Source organism: Myotis nattereri (assembly GCF_964212035.1).
Source record: "Myotis nattereri genome assembly, chromosome: 1".
Lineage (NCBI taxonomy): Eukaryota > Metazoa > Chordata > Mammalia > Chiroptera > Vespertilionidae > Myotis > Myotis nattereri.
The window spans coordinates 22,798,406-22,819,404 of record NC_138075.1 but is presented as its reverse complement, the minus strand read 5'-3'; the positions used below and the strand labels follow the sequence as shown (position 1 = coordinate 22,819,404).

At 50.0% G+C, this 20,999-nt stretch overlaps 3 protein-coding genes across 6 annotated transcripts in view; 2 read left to right on the top strand and 1 right to left on the bottom strand.

Annotated features, from left to right (window-relative positions):
- The window catches only part of FLVCR2 (FLVCR choline and putative heme transporter 2), a 58,891-nt gene extending 52,038 nt beyond the window's left edge, over window positions 1-6,853 (top strand). Inside the window, exons 9-10 of the mRNA XM_081110607.1 lie at window positions 533-588; window positions 4,959-6,853. Of these exons, the coding sequence (XP_080966733.1) occupies window positions 533-588; window positions 4,959-5,054 (152 nt within the window). The 3' untranslated portion in view covers window positions 5,055-6,853. The remainder of the gene's footprint in view (window positions 1-532; window positions 589-4,958) is intronic.
- Window positions 6,854-9,475: 2,622 nt separating this feature from the next.
- ERG28 (ergosterol biosynthesis 28 homolog) lies at window positions 9,476-20,170 on the bottom strand. 4 transcript variants are annotated; one of them, XM_081110924.1, is made up of 6 exons: window positions 19,740-19,847; window positions 18,965-19,089; window positions 17,511-17,674; window positions 12,894-12,984; window positions 10,361-10,479; window positions 9,476-10,243 (listed from the first exon to the last, which is right to left on the bottom strand). In XM_081110924.1, the coding sequence occupies exons 3-6, from the start codon at window positions 17,641-17,643 to the stop codon at window positions 10,164-10,166; spliced, it is 423 nt and encodes a 140-aa protein (XP_080967050.1). In that variant the 5' UTR covers window positions 17,644-17,674; window positions 18,965-19,089; window positions 19,740-19,847; the 3' UTR covers window positions 9,476-10,163. The 4 variants fall into 4 exon arrangements, with proteins under 4 accessions (XP_080967050.1, XP_080967052.1, XP_080967049.1 ...); XM_081110926.1 differs by having other exon boundaries at window positions 12,847-12,984; window positions 19,740-19,795; XM_081110923.1 differs by lacking the exon at window positions 18,965-19,089 and having other exon boundaries at window positions 19,740-20,170.
- A 56-nt stretch (window positions 20,171-20,226) lies between these two features.
- Window positions 20,227-20,999, top strand: part of TTLL5 (tubulin tyrosine ligase like 5) — a 256,896-nt gene continuing 256,123 nt past the window's right edge. Inside the window, exon 1 of the mRNA XM_081104716.1 lies at window positions 20,227-20,360. The gene's annotated coding sequence lies outside the window, so the exon portion shown is untranslated. The remainder of the gene's footprint in view (window positions 20,361-20,999) is intronic.

Below are 20,999 nucleotides of genomic sequence, written 5' to 3'. Positions count from 1 at the left end.
CAGTTTGGGACCCAGTGTCTTGATGGACTGTACAGACCAGGAGTACACATTACATACACAGGACGGAGGGAAGGGCGTGTCAGGAAATCTGCCAGGGAGGTAATCACATGTTTTTTTTTTTGGTGGAATGAACATGGGCTTTGGAGATGCAAGGCCCTTGTTTGAATCCCAGGCTGTGATACTAACCTCCACAGCTGTCTGACCTTGGGCAAGTGGACCAACATCTGGGAACTTCAGTTTCCTAATTTGTAAAATGGGGATTATTGTGAGGATTAGAGCAGCGTTCGCCAACTCTCTGGCAAATATAAGGCTACTGTCGTTGGCTCCTGGCTGTCAGGGACAGCCACGATCTCCAGGCTTTCACAAGGTGGGTGATGGTGTGCCCCTAGCTCCCTGGAATATCTGAAGTAGGTCCGGGATACCTGTGGCCCTTGGGACAATTAGGGCTCCCTCTCTGGGATGAACTTGAGCATTAGTCTGCTTGATGACTCTGTGTCTCTGTTGCTCTTCCTTCTCAATCCTTTGACCTCAGCACTCATCAAGGCAGATCTACGGAGGCAGAAAGCAAACATGGAATTTCCGGAGAATGTATGTACTGGGAGCTTGCTGGGCTGAAATCTGGGTTGCAGGCTGAGGAAGTGGCAGCATGGGTCGGGGTGGGGGGGGCAGCCTGGGTGGGGGCAGGACAGCTCCCAGAGCAGACCGATTTCGTGGTGCCTGTGAGACCAGCGCAGCTCTCAGGAACATGGCACCCAGTTTCCTCAGTGGCTGCTTCAGCACTGCTTTTCTGCTGCTCTTTCCCGGGCTCCTCTCCCGCTTCCTTCTCTTCCCCTGGGCTCCCTGCTCTGGTCCTCAGGGTGTGTCACTGTTATCACAGTCTGCTGAGCAGCACCCTCCCCTGAGTGGATCCTGAGCCCGGTTTGGAGGCGCTGGTTCTGCTGCTTTCCGCCTGGGGTCAGTGGCTGCAGAGGAATGGTGGGAGCCTGTCATGGCAGTGGTGGCCCCAAGGCATGGGGCTGTCCTGGTATGTGACAGCCGCTCAGGCAGTGCCATGGGGCTCGAAGGACTGGAGCCAGTGGTTAGCCAGTCAGGCCCTAAAGCGTAAGTCAGGAAGCAGGAGCCATGATGGTGGAAGGAGAGAGAACCAGGAGTGTGATCTGCAATAGGAAAGTGTGTCCCCTCTGTTCTCATCAGCTGGGAGTCATTTTAACCACAATGTTAGGTATCAAATCTGAGCCAGGATGAAAGGAACTTCAAATCTGAGCAGTAAATGTGGGATTATTTTAAACAAAAAGGAAACCTCCAAAACTTATTACAGAGGCCATACACGCTCTTTATAGAAAAATGAAAAAAATACAAAAGAATACAAAACTTTAAAATCATCCTGTAATACCATCATCCAGAGGTGAGATGCTGTTTTTTTTTAGCATTGACTTATACATGTCCATATCCCTATATAATATATCCATATATATTTTGGTTTTTAAACAAAAATGGAATCTTGTCCTATCTGCCTTTGTATATGTTGTGAACACTTAGCTCATTAGTCTTTTTTTTTTTACAACATACTTTTTTTTTTAAATCCTCACCCGAGGATATTTTTCCGTTGATTTTTTTTAGAGAGAATAGAAGGGAAGGAGAGAGGGAGGGAGGGAGGGAGGGAGGGAGGAAGAATGAGAGGGAGAGAGAGACAGAGAGAGTGAGAGAAACATAGATGTGAGAGAGTCGATTGGTTGCTTCCCGTATGCGCCCCGACCAGGGCTGGGGATTGAGCCTGCAACTGAGGGACATGCCCTTGATCGGGAATCAAACCCCTGACCCTCTGGTGTGTGAGCCACACATGGCTAGGGCTACAACATACTTTCAGTGAGTGCACGGTGTTCTGTTATGTGGGGAAACCATAATTTATTTAACAGTTTTTCTGTCCATGGACATTAAGGTTCTTTGCGATTGTTGTTTTAAGTCACCTTGCCCTGGCAGTGGAATCTTTGCGCACGTTCTGAAGCACAGTGTTTCCTTGAGAAATGGACCAGTGGTCATGCACAGTTGAAGGCCTTGATATATACAGTGGGGCCTTGACTTACGAGTGTCCTGACTGACGAGTTTTTTGAGATACCAGCTGTCTCTCGGCCGATTTTTTGCATTGAGTTGATAGAGTAATTTGAGCTCAGTCTCAGAATGAATTAAAGTCGTAAGTCAGGGCCCCACTGTATTGTAAACCGTCCTCCAGAAAGCTGCTCTCAGCAGCACCAGTGTGCAGCGCTGTGGCAGTCAGTGTATGAGGGCCAACACGGAGTGTTTATCTGTTTGAAAACTCCTTGCCAATTCTCTAAGGCAAGAGTGGTATCTGAAAGAGGTATATTTAGTATTTTAAGGATACGCGTTGGCAGATAGATGATAATCTTTCATACTCTCCTGTTTGCCTTCTGATATCACACTCCAGAGTTGGCAGTAGCATGTGGAGGGAGGAGCTAGGACCAGAAATTCACTGGAGTGACAGGGGAAGCCTTAGGGCAAGAAAGCTGTTCTCTGGACAGGTCTGAGGCCCATGGCATTGTCACTGTGGAGAGGGGCTCCCACCTGTGCCACACACAAGCAAACAGGGTTTGGAACACTTTGATGAGTATAAAATGAGCCTGCGAAAAGGTGCCAGGAAGGACACAGGGTCGATTTCTGGTGAAGAGGTTTCAGCTTGGAATATGGCACATTGTGTCAAGTCATACGAGATTTTTGCCATGTTTACTTTATGATGCAAACAAGAAGAGAGTAAAGGTTCCTATAGTCCTAGCACCCAGAGATAACCTGTCACATTGGAGTCCACTTCTCAGTGTTGCTGTCTGTGGGGATGCTTGTACACATTTGGTTTTCTGCTCTGCTTGTTTCCTTAACACAGCTTGACAACCTTTCTGCACCTACATTCTTTTTTATTTTAATATACTTTTATTGATTCCAGAGAGGAAAGGAGAGGGAAAGAGAGATAGAAACATCAATGATGAGAGAGAATCATTGATTGGCTACCTCCTGCACACCCCCAAGTGGGGATTGAGCCCGCAACCCAGGCATGTGCCCTTGACCGGAATCAAACCTGGGACCCTTCAGTCCACAGGCCTACGCTCTAACCACTGAGCAAAACTGGCTAGGGCGCACCTTACATTCTATAACCTCATATCAGTCCATGTGCGCGCGCGCGCACACACAAACACACACACACACACACACACACACAAACTCTTCCACTTTCTCTTGTTGAATATTTAGGCTGTTCCAATATTTCACTGTTCTTGCAACCAGATCCTTGTGCATGCGGACCACGTTTGTCACACAGGGTTGGAGTTGCTGGCTCAGTCACCTTCTTTTTGGAGCATTGGAAGCAGCACTGAGTAATAATATGAGACAAGTCCCGTGCTGGTTCTCTGCTGCCTGTGTCCCTGGCTAGGTCACTGTGCATCTCTGGACCTCACTTGCGTTTGGGCAGCTGGCGCGATGGGAGGTCAGAGTGATGCTGGGCTTGACGCCCAGGGAAGCCAGGGCTGCACGGAGCACCCTTCCTCTGAAGCCGCCGTGGTGGTCAGTGTCAGTGAGACTGGCACGCTAGCACACACATTCATTAGCAGAGCCAGGGAAAGACAGGGCACACAGCAGATCTGGCCAGAACTGCTCTTTCTTGCTAATCAATGAGATATATCGTTTTGATAAAAAGAGACAGAACTTAAGGGATGGGGGTAGGCAGCTGACCTTGACTTTGAAAATCTTGGTTTGCGTTTCCATTTTTCTTCAAGTTGAAAGAGTGGCTGTGCTTCCATTCCCACTAATCTGTGTTTCTGATGGTGATTTCAAGGCGATGGCTCTGAAGGAGGCAGGTGTATGTGTACGTGTGTGCGCACGTACATGTGCCAGAGAGACTGCCCGAGTGACTTAAGCTGCCCGAATAAAGGCTTCTTGTGACTGAGGCTGACCTGGGGCCAAAAGTTAGTGAGACTGCGAACGGGAAGGTTGGGGTTCCACAGCTGTTGCCATTGCCGTGGACTGGCCCTGAGACACTCCCTGGGGAAGCGCCATGAGCCTGACGGACGGGACTCTAGCTTGGCCCGGCACACGCTCCTCCAGCCCCTGCGTGGTGTGGTGCTGGGCTTTTCCCAAGGCCTTCTCCCTAACCAGATGAACCCTTGAGCGAAGAAGCAAAGTGCTCCTTGAAAGAGCAAATTCCCCAGGGGGTGGCATGCACCAAGGGTCCCCACAGAATCGTTTCCAGGCCGTGTGTAATGCCAAACCCACCTCACAAGTGTGACCCAGAAGACGCTTCTAATCCCGCGCTATCTCTCACTGAGAAAGCCAAAGCCAGCCCAGCAGAGAGCCTCTTCTGCTATGCACACAGCATAGACACTTATTTGTAGTCATTGAGTTTTTATATGCAATGATGCATCCTGCCTGTATAAGCATTTTTTGTTGTATCCATTCCATGCACATTATAATAATATTCCTCATCCTGGCGGCTGCCTCCAAATGGGCATAGTTAGGAATGTGGATGGAGTTGCAGACGTGGCACTTGGACAGCTGTTGGATGGCCAGTGCCCGGGATGTTTAGGTCGGATTGCGGAGGGAGTGGGAGGGGACGGCACTGGCACTTGGAGGGGGATGGTTGGTGGTGACTATGGCATCACAGAAAGCTGGCCTTCTGGTTTTTCCTTTGAGGACCTTGTGATGGCGTGCGTGCGTTTGTGCATGCATGTGTGCGTTTGTGCGTGCGTGCGTGTGTGTGTGTGTGCGTGTGTGTGTGTAGGGAGCTCACGAGCCAGGGGCTGGCACTTCTTTCCTTGTTCCTTTTGTTCACTCATGAATATGCTTCTGGCTCCTGTCTTTCCCACTGACTATAGAGTCCCTGCCAGGCAGTGGCTCCCGCCAGGGGGGAGCCCTGTGCCGCTTCACCCCAAGGCCTGCCTGCTTGTTTTGCCTTGTAGAAACTCCAGGAGGAGGAGGAAAAGGTGGAGAATGTGGAGAAAGCAGACAATGTCACCAGCAAAGCACCCACCACTTTGTCTGAGGAGCATCTCTGAGACGAGAAGGGGTTTGCAACTCAGGGAACACGGACAGCCCCCCTCTTCCGTCAGCACAGCTCACTGCCAGCACCAGGGTCTTCACAGGGGCAGCTTGTGGAGGGAACCGGCTGGAATATTTGTGGCTTGGACGGCAGTGCCTAGCTTCTGGAACCCACTCAAGAGCCTGCACGGTCTAGTTGGGGGAAATCGCACCTTTCACCAAATGCAGATTCGATTCCCGGCCCTCCCCTTGTAGGTCTGGGAGCTGGTGTTGGGAGAGGCTGGTGAGTCCTGGAGTCAGTCCTGGCTTTGTGCCTTGCCTTCCCTCTTCACCTCCATCCCTCATGGAGAAAGCCTGCAAGATGATCATGGAAAGAAAGCTTATTCAGATATTAACTTTTTCTAGTGTCTCAAGACCCTTAGCAGCCCGATTCTAAGGAGCCGCAGCTGCGCGGGATGAGGGTCATCCTGGGGTCATCGGACCGACCGCCAACATTCCGTGGGAGAGGAAGCACCATCGGAACAAACCCGCGGGTCCTCTGGGCCTCTGCCCTCCTGGCCTAAAGTTGGGGGCTGTCTCCAAACCCTCTTTCTTAAGAGCTGATCAAACCAAACATCAATAAAACTTGAGAAAGACTTGGTTGTAGCCTTGAAGGAGAAACTGATTTGGGAAAGGTAGCCCCCCCGGGCGGGGGTGGGTGAGGGTGCTGGGGGCTGGCTACCTGCTGGGTGTGTTTGTGCAGGCCCGTACTTGGGAACTCAGGGAGCTCCCATAGGGAACGGGGACGTTCTTTTCTACAAAATCAGCCCTTGCCCAGAGATTCTGTGTGTCGTCACCTCTGACGCCTTCATATGGACGCTGCCTAGGGGAACGAGGTGTTTGTTTTCTCGGGAGAGAGGGGAGACCAGCCACTGTCCTGTAACCTTTACTGAAAATGAACCTCGATCCCTGCCACGCTGAGAAATCCAGAGCTGCTTCTGAGATGAGAGGGAATGTGGCCTTTGACATGGGAACCGGATCTGCTTGAATGAAGCGTATCCCCCTTGGATGGGGACGGTATTTGTACACCCACCCCCTTCTAGCACTAACCTTTTATCAGACGTTCCGGATCTTAGGGGAGTCCCTTTCAGCCAGCCCAAGCTGACCCCCTCTCCTGCTGAACCTGCTATCTGGCTATACGTATAGGCTTGGGTGGGCAGCGTCTCCTGAAGAGAAGACATTTTGGTAATTTCTCCTATACACTGAGCAGCTGCAGGCAGGACCGCTGTGCTGGTTTGCTGTGGCTTCTGCCCTGGACACAGCATGCCAGAGCAGCCTGCGCTGGCAACAGAGCTGGGTGCTGGGGCCACTGCCAGAGAAGCTGGGGTGTGTGTGTACGGACACTAAATGTAATAAAAGAAGTCACACTGCGGGTGGGGGCACTGAGTGAGGGTGGAGAGAATGCCTTACATTGTTTTTTTTTAAAGAGAGATGTTTTCATTCATTTTTTAGAGAAACATCGATGTGAGAAATATCAATTGTTTGCCCCCCATACGTGCCCCGACCAGGGATCGAACCCCCAACACCTAGGTATGGGCCCTGACCTGGAATTGAACCTGCCGCCTTTTGGCATACGGGTTGACACTCCAACCAACTGAGCAGCCCGGCCAGCGCAGTATGCCCTCCTTTTTGACAGGGAGAAAGGTGTTTACTCTTCATTCCCTCAAAATGTGTTAACAAAAGGTCTACCAAATCCGTTGCTTTGTTTTGAAACATACTTTGCGTTTTTCTATTTGTAAACCAGATGTTGTAAAGCAATAAAAGATTTTCCAAGTGGTCTGCCTTGTCACTTGATGGGGCAGAGGGGGGTTTCTGCTCGTCGGTCCCTCTGAGGTTATTGCACATTTCTGAGTGCTGGAGGATGTGGTGGGGCGTGGGGGCTGGAGGAGCAGCTCCTGCGGCCTCCCAGAGAAGTGGTTCTCTTTTTACTGAGGTGTTACCATCCCAGTGGGTTATTTTTTTATTTATTTTATTGATTTTTTTTTTTACAGAGAGGAAAGGAGAGGGATAGTTAAGAAACATCGATGAGAGAGAAACATCCATCAGCTGCCTCCTGCACACCCCCCTCTGGGGATGTGCCCGCAACCAAGGTTCATGCCCTTGACCGGACTTGAACCTGGAACCCTTCAGTCCCCAGGCCGACGCTCTATCCACGGAGCTAAACCGGTTAGGGCACCAGTGGGTTATTTTTTTAAAGACGAGGCTGTAAAGGTTACTGTCGGCCTTTGTGGGAGACGGCAACTCAGCGTCCAACACATGACCCTGACCGCTGTCTTACTGCGTACCCATGAAGGCGCACCCGAGTGTGAGTGCTGATGAGAGAGCCACTGTTGTTTTTGGCTCTGCCTCAAAGGGTGGCTGGTGTTTGTCTTACAGTCACCCCAGCTGGGCTCCAGCGAGCTCTAGCCAGAGGCCACAGTTCCGGCACCTGCAGTTCTGATTTTCCTTCTGAACTGTCCTACTGACTGCCTCTCCTCCCTTCCCAGTGGTGCTCACCTTGTCTCTTACTTGGGTGTGCTGCGATCAGTTTCTCGTACATGTATTACCTAGAGTCACACTGCCTGTGGCATTCTGGCACCATCTCTGTTAGCAATTCTACTTTAGATCATGTAGGAAGGGGCTATTAAAGGAACCTAATAGTCATAGTGTCTGCTAAATACTCTACATCATCTCTTTCCTTTTTAAAAAAAATATATTTTTATTGATTTCAGAGAGGAAGTGAGGAGATAGAAACATCAATAATGAGAATCATTGATTGGCTGCCTCCTGTATACGTCACACTGGGGATCCAGCCCACAACCTGGGCATGTGCCCTGATTGGGAATCGAACCGTGACTTCCTGGTTCATAGGTGGACGCTCAACCACTGAGCCACCCATCACCTCTTTAGATCCTTTGGGATCTTTATCTGAAATCGTATTTCTATGACACATGCTTAGGGGATGCAAATCATATGATTTCATTCACTCCTTAGGTGGGTTCCACGTGGATCTCCACTCAGATGTTAACCCTGTAAGATCATTGCTTTTCTTTCTGCTTCCTGACAGTAGTTGGTAAGGGAAAGACAAGTTCTTAGCAACTGAGCTGTTTTTCTAGATGTAGTATTGTGGGGATGCAAGCGAAACGGCTGCAACCATTTTTTTTTGGCACCATAAAGAAAGCCAAACGGAGGATGAAGCCAACACAGGTAGGCAGAGCCAAAAGAATCACAGAGAAATGGAGCCGAGTCCTGATCAAACTTCCTGAAGTTTATAATCCCCTTCACTTTACAGTTTTGTTAGCCAATGTTGTTTAAGCTAGTTTAAGGTAGATTTGGTGCCTTAATTGATAGGGAATTTCCAATGCATTGTCAACTTCAAGCTTCCCGTCATCCCAAGTCTCCCGCCGCCCTTCCTTTCGGACCTTCCTTTTGTTGTTAATCCTCACCCGAGGATATTTTTCCACTGATTCCCCCGTTCCCCTTTTTAAGAGAGAGTGGAAGGGAAGCGGAGAGACAGAAACATCGTTATGAGAGACAAGTCTATTGGTTGCCTCCCGCATACACCCCAACTGGGGCCGGGGATCAAATGTGCAACCAAGGTACATGCCCTTGACTGGAATCGAACCCATCGTGCTCTAACCACTGAGAAACTGGCTAAGATATATTATCTTAATATCTTAAGATATTACTATAGTAATATATCTTAAGACACATGATACCTGGACATTCAAGTCTCAACTGAAATCTTACCTCCTACTTCCTGGTGATGTAAGTTATGCACTTTCCTCCCTTTCTTGGTTACAATATCTACTTTCTAGAATTCTTATCACTGTCTGAAGCTGTTCTTTCACTTGTTGGGTTTTTTGTTGTCTGTTTCCTTGGCTACAATGTGAGGACCACCACGGGAGTGGAGTCATTGCCCAGGCCATTCATTTCTCTTTCCCAAGTATCCTGCGTGGAGTAAGTGTTGAATAAATACTTGTTGACATAATGAATGGGCCTTGAGTCTACATGCCGTGGGAGGGCCCAGTCAATGTGGAGCCCTCGGGGTTGTTTGGAGGACGCCGTCCGCTCCATTGCGTTATCTTTGGGCCCCAGAGTTCTCCTTTCCTCGTCACGCAGCTGTTTCTGCTGTGCTGCCTGGTTCTGTGCTTTCTCAAGAACCTGTTTCTTCCTTTGGAAGAAAACAAGAAAGGGTCCCGATTGTTCCGTTGTGAACTCAGAATCTTGAAGGTGGGGCAGGAGGGGAGGAAGACCTGACTTCAAGGAGCTGGAGGCAGCCTGGTGTGCCTGGGCTTTGAGCTGTCCTACTCACTCAGTGTACTTGATGAGTAGAAAGTGTGATTCTCTCTGGGAGGGCCCAGAGCAAGGCAGGAGTGGCCTTGGCTTACGGGAGATCAAAGTACAAGGACTGATCGGAGCAGAGGGTTTTTCTGTTTATTACAAAATTCATTACACAAATACAGCTGACCAGAAGGTCTAAAAACAGCCCAGACTCTTCCAACCGTAACCCATCCGTCGACACAAGGACATAAGCCAGGCTCACTCACAGGGGAGCCCTTCTTAGGAGAACTGCCCGTCCCGCAGATGGTTTGGAGTCTTGGGTCCAGCGGCAGAGAGGAGCCCAGCGTGCGTGGACAACCCCTTGAAGCAGCCCTTGGTGGCAGCTGCTCTGGGCGAGGCAGCAGCTTTAAGTTTCACAGTCCACTTGTTCCCACCACACAAGTCAAATCAAGGGATGGAAATACAATGAAAAGAGCAGGAGGCTGGAAAAGCGATCCTCAGAGAGGCTGCGAGTGGCAAGGGCACGGTGGGCTTCTGAGGTGCTGGCGATGTTTGGATCTGGATGGAAGTACAGAGGAGTCACTTTTAAATGATGCGTACATGTTCACACATGTTATATACTTTTCTGTATGCATGTTATAGCTTTAAAAAGTTTAAATGTAATAAAAGCAAACAGAATGTAAAAGGCTAGGAGTGGATAAGGGGGCTGGTGATGGAGCAGAAGAGAAGAAACTAAAGCGCAGAGAGGACGACGGAAGACCGCAAAGGTGGAAGACGAAGTCTCGGAGGTGGTACACGAAGTCTCGGAGGTGGTACTGTTGGCCTCAGTTTCTCTTCTTCTGTCTGGATACTGGTTCTACTTCTAGGTACCGGAGCCCGACGAGCATACCCAGGATCGAGAAACCTTAAATACAGAGAGGACATTAGTGGTGGACATAAGCACAGTGCCCTCTCAGACCCCTCGTAGGTCTGCCGGGGCTGGGACAGGTCCTGTGGGAAGTTAGGGTGGTTGCATGCTTACTTGCCACCATCAGGGGTGCCAGGACGCCGATGGTGGGAGCTGCGGTCCCGTACACAAACAGCTCAGAGAGGAAGTGCCCCAGGGCGAGGAGGAAGGTCCAGAGCGTGATGTGGTAGAGCCTAGGAAGGTACAGACAGAAATAGGAACTGAAGGACTGCTTGTTCCGTGCGAGGGAAAAGTGGTGACCGGGCCCGCTGCACACAAACACCCAGGAAGTGACCACGGCTGAAGGCAAAGGGGACTTGGTCCTGAGAAAGACCTGGCCTGCTTGCTCACATCCATTCTCTACGAGGGAAAACGGAAGATTTTAACTGCTCATCAGAGAGAATGGTCCAGGCATCCAGAGTGGATCTCCAAGTCCTAGCAAGGCGGTGAGCCAGCTACAGCAAAGCAGGGTCTGTATTCTAGCAATCCCAGGAGGGGAGGCAATTTTGGGTCAGCCATGCTTCCATATTCCACTTACTCAAACGGGTTTGACTCTGTCATCCCAGCTCACCTGGCCTGTGTTTGGCCAGGGGCTGTGCTCATAACGGTGGAAGCCACAGAACGAGGGGCCTGAATGGGGGATGAGCCGCAAGGACCTCGGGGGGGCTTTTAGGTGCCCTTCTAATGTGGGTGGGTTATTTTGTCTCCGCTTGGGAAAACGGTCAGATGGAGGACCCGGTGACCACGTCGTGGGAAGAGAACTTGTTCCGCAGCTTTGGCCAAAAGGTGGGGGAGAGGTAGGTTACAGGATGATCCACCATCTGCATTGCTGATATCTTTTTTAACTGTGAAATTTTCAAAATTATGAAACCTCTAAACATACAAAAACTATAGATAAGATACTGTAGTCCCTAATCAACCAGTACCCTGCTCCATCAACTGAGCATTTTGACATTTTTTTTTTTGCCTCAGATACTTTTTTTTAAAGAAATAAAATATTAGTTATCAGTTAAAAAGCATCCTATGTATCCTTTTCCCATCTGATCCCATTCTCCTGCCTCCCCTCTCCCCAGAAGGAACCAATATCTTAAATGTGATGTTTATCCTCCCTGTGCATGTCTGAATACATTTAGTAAATATGTACATATAGGAGTGGACTTTGAGTTTCCAGGGAGGGAGGGAGGAGAATCAGAGTGCCCATCAGAAGCACACAGAAGTCCCAGGCGAACAAAAGGCTGGAAGCACAGGCCAGCATCTGCAGCTGTCCTGATTGGGAGAAGGGGGAATGGATGGGCAAGAGAGGTGAGGAGAAGTCTGAGTTGCTTATGCTCATTCCAGAAGCACAGCAAACAAAAGGCGTTACCCCTTATACCTATCAGCAATTCTTCATCATGGGAAAGGTCTTTTAAAATGATTACTCAACCTTCCCTCCCTCCTAGTCACCCTGAGAGGTAGAACAGAAATACTAGTCTCGTTTTATACGTCAAGAGAGCGAGATGCAGAGAAGGTACATAATGAACTCGCTGCTACAGAGCTAGTTACTAATAGAACTGAGACAAGAGCTCATCTTCTTGTTTTCATTCTTCAGGCCCCAGGCTGTTTCCACTAAACTACACTGTTTCCAAAAATACATGCGAATCTAGAACGAGTAAACCACAGTTTCAAGTTAAAAAAAAAAAAATTAAAAAATTAAGTTGTTGAGATCGCAGGGCTAAGAGCCCTGCTTCAAATCCCACTTGTGTCAGTCTTCCTCAGATTAAATTAACTGGGTGTCTAATATGTAGATCTGCAAAATCAGGAATGAAAATCACTACCTCCCCCGCTGCTAGGAGGAGGCTTAGTCAAGGTCACCTAGATGAAAGCTCCAGGCAAAATAAGGTAAATACCGTTCCCTCCTCTCTTCCCCAGAGGCTGAGCGTCTGGATCAGAGAGAAAAAGATTTTAGTGTCAAGTTGGTGTTTGGGTGCCTCATCCATGGACCTGAGCAAACTTTTCCACCTTGATGTGGTGATGACTGTTGGTGGGAACAGGGCTCGAGCCCCCTCCAGTGGCCAGTACTGGCTACAGCACTCTAGACAAGAGGCTAGGATTGCCTGCAGCTATTCCACACTAGCTTATCTGAGTAGCCTCAAAAGGCAGAACACGGAGGAGACCTGGGTTCTCTTCCACCCTCCTCCTCTGCAAAAGCATCCGGCAGTTTGCTTGTGGGTTCCTTTTCCCGTGGACTGTGAGTTCTGTGCATTCGTGCTTAAGGAGGCATGTGAGAATAAGGTATGCGTGGGTGGCTGCTCTAAAAAGAGCACACCACTTCAGTAGAAGCAAGGCTGGTTCTTCAGTAAAGCAGCAGGGGCTTTGATGCAGGCCACTGGATCATGGCACGGCCAATTTGCTATGTCAGTTCAAAAGAATTTTCAAACCTTAAAGACCTGTTAGGCCTTTTATGTTTTCTAGGCCTGGAAGGAACGGAACCTATGAACCTTTTATTATCATCCACATTCTAGGCGAATGCATCAAAATGAACAGGTCTCCAAGGGGAGGACCACAGTGGGTATGCGTAGCACCTGAGTTCGAACAAAAGGATGCTAAAGCTCTTCCTTCCCTTACATACGTCTTGTTGCGGATGTCGATGGCACAGAGGCAACGGATCACTGATGAGAGCAGCGTCCAGATCCCAAAGGTCCGAGCTTGCAGGCCGTTCACTGGGTAGCAGAAAAAAGCAAGAGTGTTGAGAAGAAGAAGGTTAGGATGCCTTCCAAACTCTTCCTACCTCCCTGGCGGTTCATGGGAGGCAGGGAGCTGAGCTGAGCCCCCTTTGGCTGGGCAGAGTGGAGGTGCTGGTGCCGTGCCTGGCGCTAGAAGGAATGGAAGGGATTCCAGAATGAGAACTGCTCAGCTCCTCCTCCAATAGCTATGGCGGGGCAGGGACTTCCAAGAGTGGAACTCCAACAAAGAGCCCACTCGGGCAAATAACCCCTGGATGGAGTAGCTTATACCTCTGCCCTAGAAACCAGCCTGGTGTCGGTGAAGCCCAGTGAGTCTGAATCAGGACAGGTTTGAGGGGATGCTGCAGAGTGGTCTGGCAATACAAGATGCCTGGGAGGCCAGCAGACTTTTAAGGCTGGTGTAGGAGAGAACTCGGGAATAATGGCGCCCACATAGATGGCTACATCTGGTTTTTCAGAGACCTAAGTCCCTGGGTCTTCGCTGAATCCAGATCTGTATTATCTGAACAAAGCCCAAACCAGGCTGGATTCCTGGACACGTGATAGGGGGACAAAGCACTGTTTCTCTAGTGTTTGCCAAGGCCACCCTGTTCTTGGTGGCTTCGTTCTGACACTGTTGTATTAAATATCTTGTTCTGAAAGTATGGATCATATTCCACCACAACAGTGGTTCTGGACCCTGGATATTTCTTAGAATCAACTGAAAAAGTTTCATGCAATTACCAAGACCTGGATACCAGACCAAAGAAATCATACTTTCTGGGGGTGGGCCTTGGGCAAAGTGGTTTCTCAAACCCCCTCCCTCGGTGATTGTAAGGCACAACCATTGATCTAAGGCATTCAGTGGTTGGAATGCCAAAACAGGGACATCAGAGATACTTCTTTGCTGTTCTGTTAAGCAAGAGAAATTTCAAGGGACAAGACTGAAAACTGAAGGGTCTATTTATGTTTACTTGGGCTTTTAGGATTTTCCAGCCTTTGGAAAACCAGACAGTGATACCAATTTCACAACCCCAAAGCCCTTTGGACGTAAGCAGTAAGGTGAACAAAATTCCATATGCCAACCAAATACCTGGCCGTTGGCCCCAGTGGGCTACGATCTTTATAAACACTTTGGCAGCTTTGCTGATGAACAGACTGAGGAATTAGTGAGCTACGAAAGGGAACTATTTCACCAACCTTAACCAGATGAGGCATCAGGTGAAATTCTACCACAGTACAAGACAGTCCCCAGATCATGAGGAGGCAGTCTTCACTTCTGGGCTGGAGACAGACAGATGGACACACGCATGTGCAGATGCATGCGCACGCGCACACACACACATACCTACACACACACACATTCTTGCTCAGCTCTATGCCCTTCAGCAAGTCAAATGACCCCTGGGCTTCTCTGCCTCAACTTAAATTCAAAGGGCTAGTGCACATAACCGCTGAAAATCCTGTGAATCTACATAGGATGCCTCGACCATCCGAAGGCAGCATTTGAGGGTGAAAAAGTTGAATTGTCTCGCCCCCTTTTCCAGGTTCTTCACTCCCAGTATATTTGAGCTTTGTTCAAAAATGAGCCTTAGCCTACTTAGGTTCATTTTATACCCAGATGTTGCAGAACAATGAGCTAGGTCAGAGCCTGAATCTGGGTTAGCTATAAATGTGACACAGAATCGTCAGCTGCTGTGAAACGGTGCCGCGGCTCCAACGATCCCACACATCAGTGCAAGGAAGGGCAAGCTGCGATGTGAAAACACTCTCAGCAAAGAGGCTCAGGAAACTGGGCCTTCTGCAGTTTCATTTTGGAGACAAACCTGGGTGGGCGTGGGCTGTCTTCTCAGGGACTACGTCACAGTTTGGGAAAACCTTGGATTGGTAACTCTATCTGCAACATGGAATGTAACCATGTGTGTGCCATGATGTGATTTCTGAAGACAGCTGAGATAACGTGAAAAACTTCTTTATGGCTTTCTAGAGGGGTACCACAGAGTCACCAAGTAATTCTATTTCCTTCTTTGCCCCTTGCATGCTCCCTACCAGGGATTGAGCCTGCAACCTGGGCATGTGCCCTGACTGGGAATGGAAACAGCCATCCTTTGGTGCATGGGACGATGCCTAGCCAACTGAGCCACACTGACCAGGAGGCTCTTGTAACGCTTTTTTACAGACTGCCTAGGGCCGTGTAAAATGAATGAAAAGGTATTCAGGGAAGCTTTGAGGGGGAAAATGGGCCAAGTGCTATCCATAAAGTTTATTACTCTAGTGCAGCAGTTCTCAACCTGTGGGTCGCCAACCTGTGGGTTGGGACCCTTTTGGGGGTCGAACGACCCTTTCACAGGGGTCACCTGAGACCATCGGAAAACACATATATAATTACATTGTTTTTGTGATTAATCACTATGCTTTAATTATGTTCAATTTGTAACAATGAAAATACATCCTGCGTATCAGATATTTACATTACGATTCATAACAGTAGCAAAATTAGTTATGAAGTAGCAACAAAAATAATGTTATGGTTGGGGGTCACCACAACATGAAGAACTGTATTAAAGGGTCGCAGCATTAGGAAGGTTGAGAACCACTGCTCTAGTGGTTACCAAAGGCTACTAGTATATAGGCAGCATCAGAATCACCTAGGTAGTTATTAAAAAACTAGAGGCCCAGTGCACAAAATTTGTGCACTCGGGGGGAGAGGGGGGTCCCTCGGCCCGGCCTGTGCCCTCTTGCAGTCTAGGACCCCTCGGGAGATAACAACCTGCTGGCTTAGGCCTGCTCCCGGGTGGCAGAGGGCAGGCCCAATCCCTAGGTGCAGCCCCTGGTCAGGCTCAGAGCAGGGCTGATTGGGGAGTTGGGGTGCCTTCCCCTGTCATGCACAGAGCAGGGCAGATTGGGAGGTTGCAATGCCACCCTCAGTCACGCTCAGGGTAGGGCTGATTGGGGGGTTGGGGCACCGCCCACTGTCACACTAAAGGCAGGGTCGATGGGGAGGTTGTGGCGCCACCCCGTCACGCACAGAGCAGGGCCCATCAGGGGGGTTGGGGCTCCATACCCTGTCACGCACAGAGCAGGGTCAATCAAGGGGTTGGGGAGCTCCCCCCTGTCATGAACAGAGCAGGGCCGATCAGGGGGTTGAGGAGCTCCCCCCTGTCACTCACAGAGTAGGGCCGATAGGGGAGTTGGGGCACCGCCCCCTGTCACACTCAGGGCAGGGCGGATCAGGGGGTTGGGGCACCGCCCTCTATCACCCACAGAGCAGGGGCGATCAGGGGGTTGGGGCGCCGCCACTCTCACACTCAGGGCAGAGCCGATGGGGGGTTTATGGCTCTACCCCGTCACACACAGAACAGGGCCCGTGGGGGGGAGGGGGGGGGTTGGGGCACCGCACCCTGTCACACACAGAGCAGGGCTGATCAGGGGGTTGAGGTGCCGCACCCTGTCACACACAGAGCCGCAGGGCGATCAGGGGGTTGGGGAGCTCCCCCCATCAGGCACAGAGCAGGGCTGATCAGGGGGTTGGGGCGCCTTCCCATCATGAACAGAGCAGGGCGGATAGGGAAGTTGTGGCCCCGCCCCCTGTCACACACAGAGCCTCAGGGCGATCAGGGGGTTTGGGCACTGCCCCCTGTCACGCTGATCCCGGTGCCTGATCCGGTGCCGGGAGGCCTCGTGGCTCCGCTGATCCCGGTGCTGGGAGGCATATTACCCTTTTACTATATAGGATAGAGACCTGGTGCATGGGTGGGGCTGGCTGGTTTGCCCTGAAGGGTGTCCTGGATCAGGGTGGGGGTCCCACTGGGGTGCCTGGCCAGCCTGGGTGAGGGGATGATGGCTGTTTGCAGCTGGTCACACACCCTTCAGGGTGGGGGTCCCCACTGGGGTGCCTGGCCAGTCTGGGTGAGGGGCTGAGGGCTGTTTTCAGGCCAACTGAAGCTCCCAACTGCTCCTTTTTTTCTTATTCTGGGCCAGCTTTAGCTCTAGCTCCAGCTCTGAGGCTTCTGCTGCTGAAAGAAGGTATCTGGTTTGTTTCGGTTCTATAATCAAAACACTGTATAATTCCAGCTCTAAGATCCCGGCCTCGCTGAAAGCAGGTTTCTGGGGTTGTGTTTAGCTTCTATATTTGTTACAATGTTTCTTAAACCGCAGGCTCAGAGGCCGGCAAAGCAGTCGGGGGAATGTTGGTTTCCTCCGTCACTGAAGCAAGCAAGCCTCATGTTAGTTTCAAGTTGCCTGGCTGCCAGCCGCCATCTTGGCTGGCAGTTAATTTGCATATCTCGCTGATTAGCCAATGGGAAGGGTAGCGGTCGTACGCCAATTACCATGTTTCTCTTTTATTAGATAGGATAGATTCCTGGACTCCACCCAGGGGGTGAAATTTTCAGTGAACAGGTTTGGAGAGGGAAATGGCATCTGCACGTTGTTTGTTTGTACATCTCCTAGTAAGTTATTCTGATGTATAGCCTAGTCTGGGAACCACAATGTACAAAAGATGCAGTTCTTTGACTTCTTACCCAGGTCTGGCTTGCCGGTGTAGAGCTTTTCATAGAGAAAGGTGTGGTCTCGGAAGCTCTGAAGCGTGTTCCCCATGGCTATGATGGACACCATCACCAACCAGCTTCGTAACACATTCAGGAAACGGCTCATGGTCCCCTCAAATCGGAGAGGGCTTCTTGCCCTGGAAACAAAGGCAAAGGATGTGAGACAACAGATGGTTCCTCTTCCATAACCATGAGCTCTCTCACCCCTGGGTCCCATTCATGAGGGCTGTACTAAGCTTGTTTGTTCACTTATTGATCGCTTCATAAATTCCTCTGAAAACCCCCTAAGCTCACCCTCCCCAGTTACCTTAATACACTACTCTTACCTTTATGGAATTAGCACGCTGCCTTTGAATATTTTCCCTAAACCAAAGTGTGCTGACCTTTACCCAGAGTGAAAAAGGCTAAATAATGCAGTAGGCAGAAATGACAAACCCAGTGGAAAAATTGGAGATTCAAAAAAAGGGAGAAGAGGGGGTGTACAAATATTACTATAGTAACCAAGTGGATTTATGTATAAGCTTACAGAAATTGGTCTCAATATTTAGTCATAGTAACAGTGGTGAATCAACAGTATACTTTCCAATAAATGGCACAGTAGTTATCTTTGACTTGAGTAATTTCTCTAAAACATTACCCTACATCAGAACACTTTTCTCTTGGCTCAATCAGCCCTCTTATATCTTTACTTGTAGACTGGTTTTTCATGTCATTCTTTCACAAGGCAAGTGGGCTAAAAGGTAATTATAAATCTAACAGACACCTGCCTAGCTATTGATGACAGATCCTTCCAAGCGCATAGAAGCCTTACACATTTCAGTGGAACCAATAGTGAGGGCAATATTTACATCCTCGGGTTTTCTCTAATCTGGTTCTGAGGTATACCATAAACGAGAAGAACAATCTAAAGGTTAAAAATAAACTGTGGTGACTGGAGAACTAGTAAGAAATTATATGAAGAAGGAGACAGCAATGTCGGCATTGGGTTGCAGGAGAAATTACAGTAGCTAACAGTTACTGGGCACTTGCACGTGCCATGCACTGTGACACGCACTTAACATATATTGTAGACATTATTAATATTTCCATTTTACAGATGAGGGTTGGCACAGAGTGGTTAAGTGATTTGCTTGAGGTTTTACAGCTAATATATGGCCAACCTGAGATGTGAAGCATGGTCTGTTGGACTCTACGTTGCAATACTGCCTCACCGTTTGAGAATATTTTGACGAAGTTTCCATTTTTGAGGGAGACAAGCATACCATACCCACTTTTGTCTTGAAGTTGTATAGAAAATAACATTAGATTATGTACATTTGTTTTTATAAAGCTTAGATTAACCCTTGCTGAGCATTGATTTCAATGAGCTTGACTTAAATAAAACCCATGTAGATAAAGAATTTAATAATGGAATTATTTCTTCCCACCTTCATTATGGTTTTTTGGCCCACGGTTTATCTGCTGTCAGGTTAACTTCTTGGGCTTGAAGTGGTGACAAACTATCGGGCTTCCTTTGTCACTCTGGCAGTAAAAGTTTCAGTATGGTCCTACACTACCCAGATGAAACAGATATTACAGTCAGCCAAGGCTCAAGACAGTGTGAAGCACCAAGAAACAAAAAAAGAGCTAGAGAGGAGGAAGGGTGAATGGAGGAATCCCTCAGGGAAAGGTGGACCACGCAGTGGGCTTTGTCCAAGTCTAGAGAGAATAGGGCTCTACGGACTTCACAAGCGGTTACAGCCAGGGCCAAGATCCCCCCCCCCACCCCCACCCCGCCCCACCCCCATCCTCCTCCCTATTTTCTTGCCCTCCCTCAATAGGAGACTCTTCCAAGGGTCCGAAAAGCTGCACGGATGGCCCCCTCTTTTTGACAGAACTTACGCCTTTCATTTCACAGAAGCTCTTAGAAATCCCAACAGGTAGCTGATGAGGGCTGAGCCTGAGCATTCTTCAGAGCTGCTCTCCCACTCCCTCGACCCATTTTCCTAAAGCTGGAGGGCCTATCCAACAAACACGATTCTCAGCTTTTGCCCAGGCAGGTGTGGTGTTAAAACCTGAGCCAGGAGAGAGGCGTTCCTATCCTGGCCCTACCATTAAGTAGCTGTGTGACCCTGGGCAAAAATCATTTACACTTTACAGCCTAGGTTTCCTCACCTGCGAAATGGAGACTTAAAAAAATACAATCTCAAGGAATATTCTCACCTGGCGACGGAACCCCAGCCAGCAGCAGCCGCTGCAGCAGCAAAGATGCAACCCCCAAAACAGCTCCAGCCTGGAGTCCACCTGAATCATTTGTCCCCGCCCCCGCCCTCACCCGGCTCCAGGATTGGGCCATTTCTGTCAATCTCCGCTCTGATTGGCTGCCTCGGTTCTGCTCAAGCAGGAGATGGGGCGTGAACCCCTTTACTGCCAATCAGCGGTAGCCACTGCCCGAGTGTCCGCAGGGGTCCGCCGCCCGCTCGCCCGCACAGTGAACCCGCCTGTGGAGCGTGGCGGGAGGACTCCGGTCTCGGATTCAACCCGTTAGGGGCGGGGGAGAAAAAGTGGGGAAGAGAAGTCGAGATTCTTCTGCTGAGCGTGGTCTCCGAGCCCGCGCTGCGCGGGGGTGACGACATTCGTCGGCGCCCGAAGCCGAGCGTTGTGGGCGCCGGGTGGCGGGCGCCTGCGCAGTGGCCCCGAGCGGGCGGTTGCTGGTTGGTTGTTGTAGTAACCGGGGAAGCAGCCGTCCGCGGCCGCCGAGAGCCGGGCTGGGGAAGGAGGAGGGAGGTAGGCGCCGAGCGCGCTCCCCGCCGGCCCGCCCCGAGCCATGGGAAGATGAGACAGGTAAACGCCTGCGCCGGCGCGCTCCCCCACCCGAGGGAGGTGCGCTCCCGGGTCTGGGCGGGCGCGGTCCGCTGCACTTCCCGCTCGGAGTCCGGGGGCTGCGGTAGGTTTCCGGGCGCGCTGCGGCGGAGTTGCCTGCGCCCTTCCCGCGGGGAGCATCTGCGGACCTACCGGGAATTGGGGTGAGCAGGGGTGGGGCTGATGGGCTGATCCCTAGAGCAGTGTCCCTCATCTTGTTGCGGATGTCCTGCCCGCTCTCTCCCCGCCCTGCAGGCAGCCTCGTTCAGTTTTAATTGGAAGGACATGCCAACATTGGGGAGAGATGGAGAAACCCTGCGGGGAGTCCTCGGAAGAACGCCTCTGGAGGTGGTTGGCTACTGCCCATTCCGCGGAAGGTCTGCAGGGATCATGATCGGGGCCGGCATTTTTCGGTTCCGTTTATAATTTCACCGTATCCAGGAATGCATAGCAAAAGGAGGTTTAGAGAGATTTCCATCAAGTGGTTATCTCTGAATTGTGATCATCTCTGATGACCATTTGAATATTTTCATTTTCTTGATCTATTTTCTATTCCTTGCTCAGGCACAACAAACATATACTTTTACCCCGTGGAAAAAATTTAAGTTAGAAATGGAAAAC

What these genes read in the sequence shown, in the direction of transcription:
- ERG28 (XM_081110923.1), bottom strand. Translation starts at nt 17,643, where the DNA reads ATGAGCCGTTTCCTGAATGTGTTACGAAGCTGGTTGGTGATGGTGTCC. An exon ending in CACCGGCAAGCCAGACCTGG is followed by an intron (nt 12,985 to 17,510) that starts GTAAGAAGTCAA and finishes TCTGCTACCCAG; the next exon opens with TGAACGGCCTGCAAGCTCGG. An exon ending in ATCGACATCCGCAACAAGAC is followed by an intron (nt 10,480 to 12,893) that starts GTATGTAAGGGA and finishes GTACCTTCCTAG; the next exon opens with GCTCTACCACATCACGCTCT.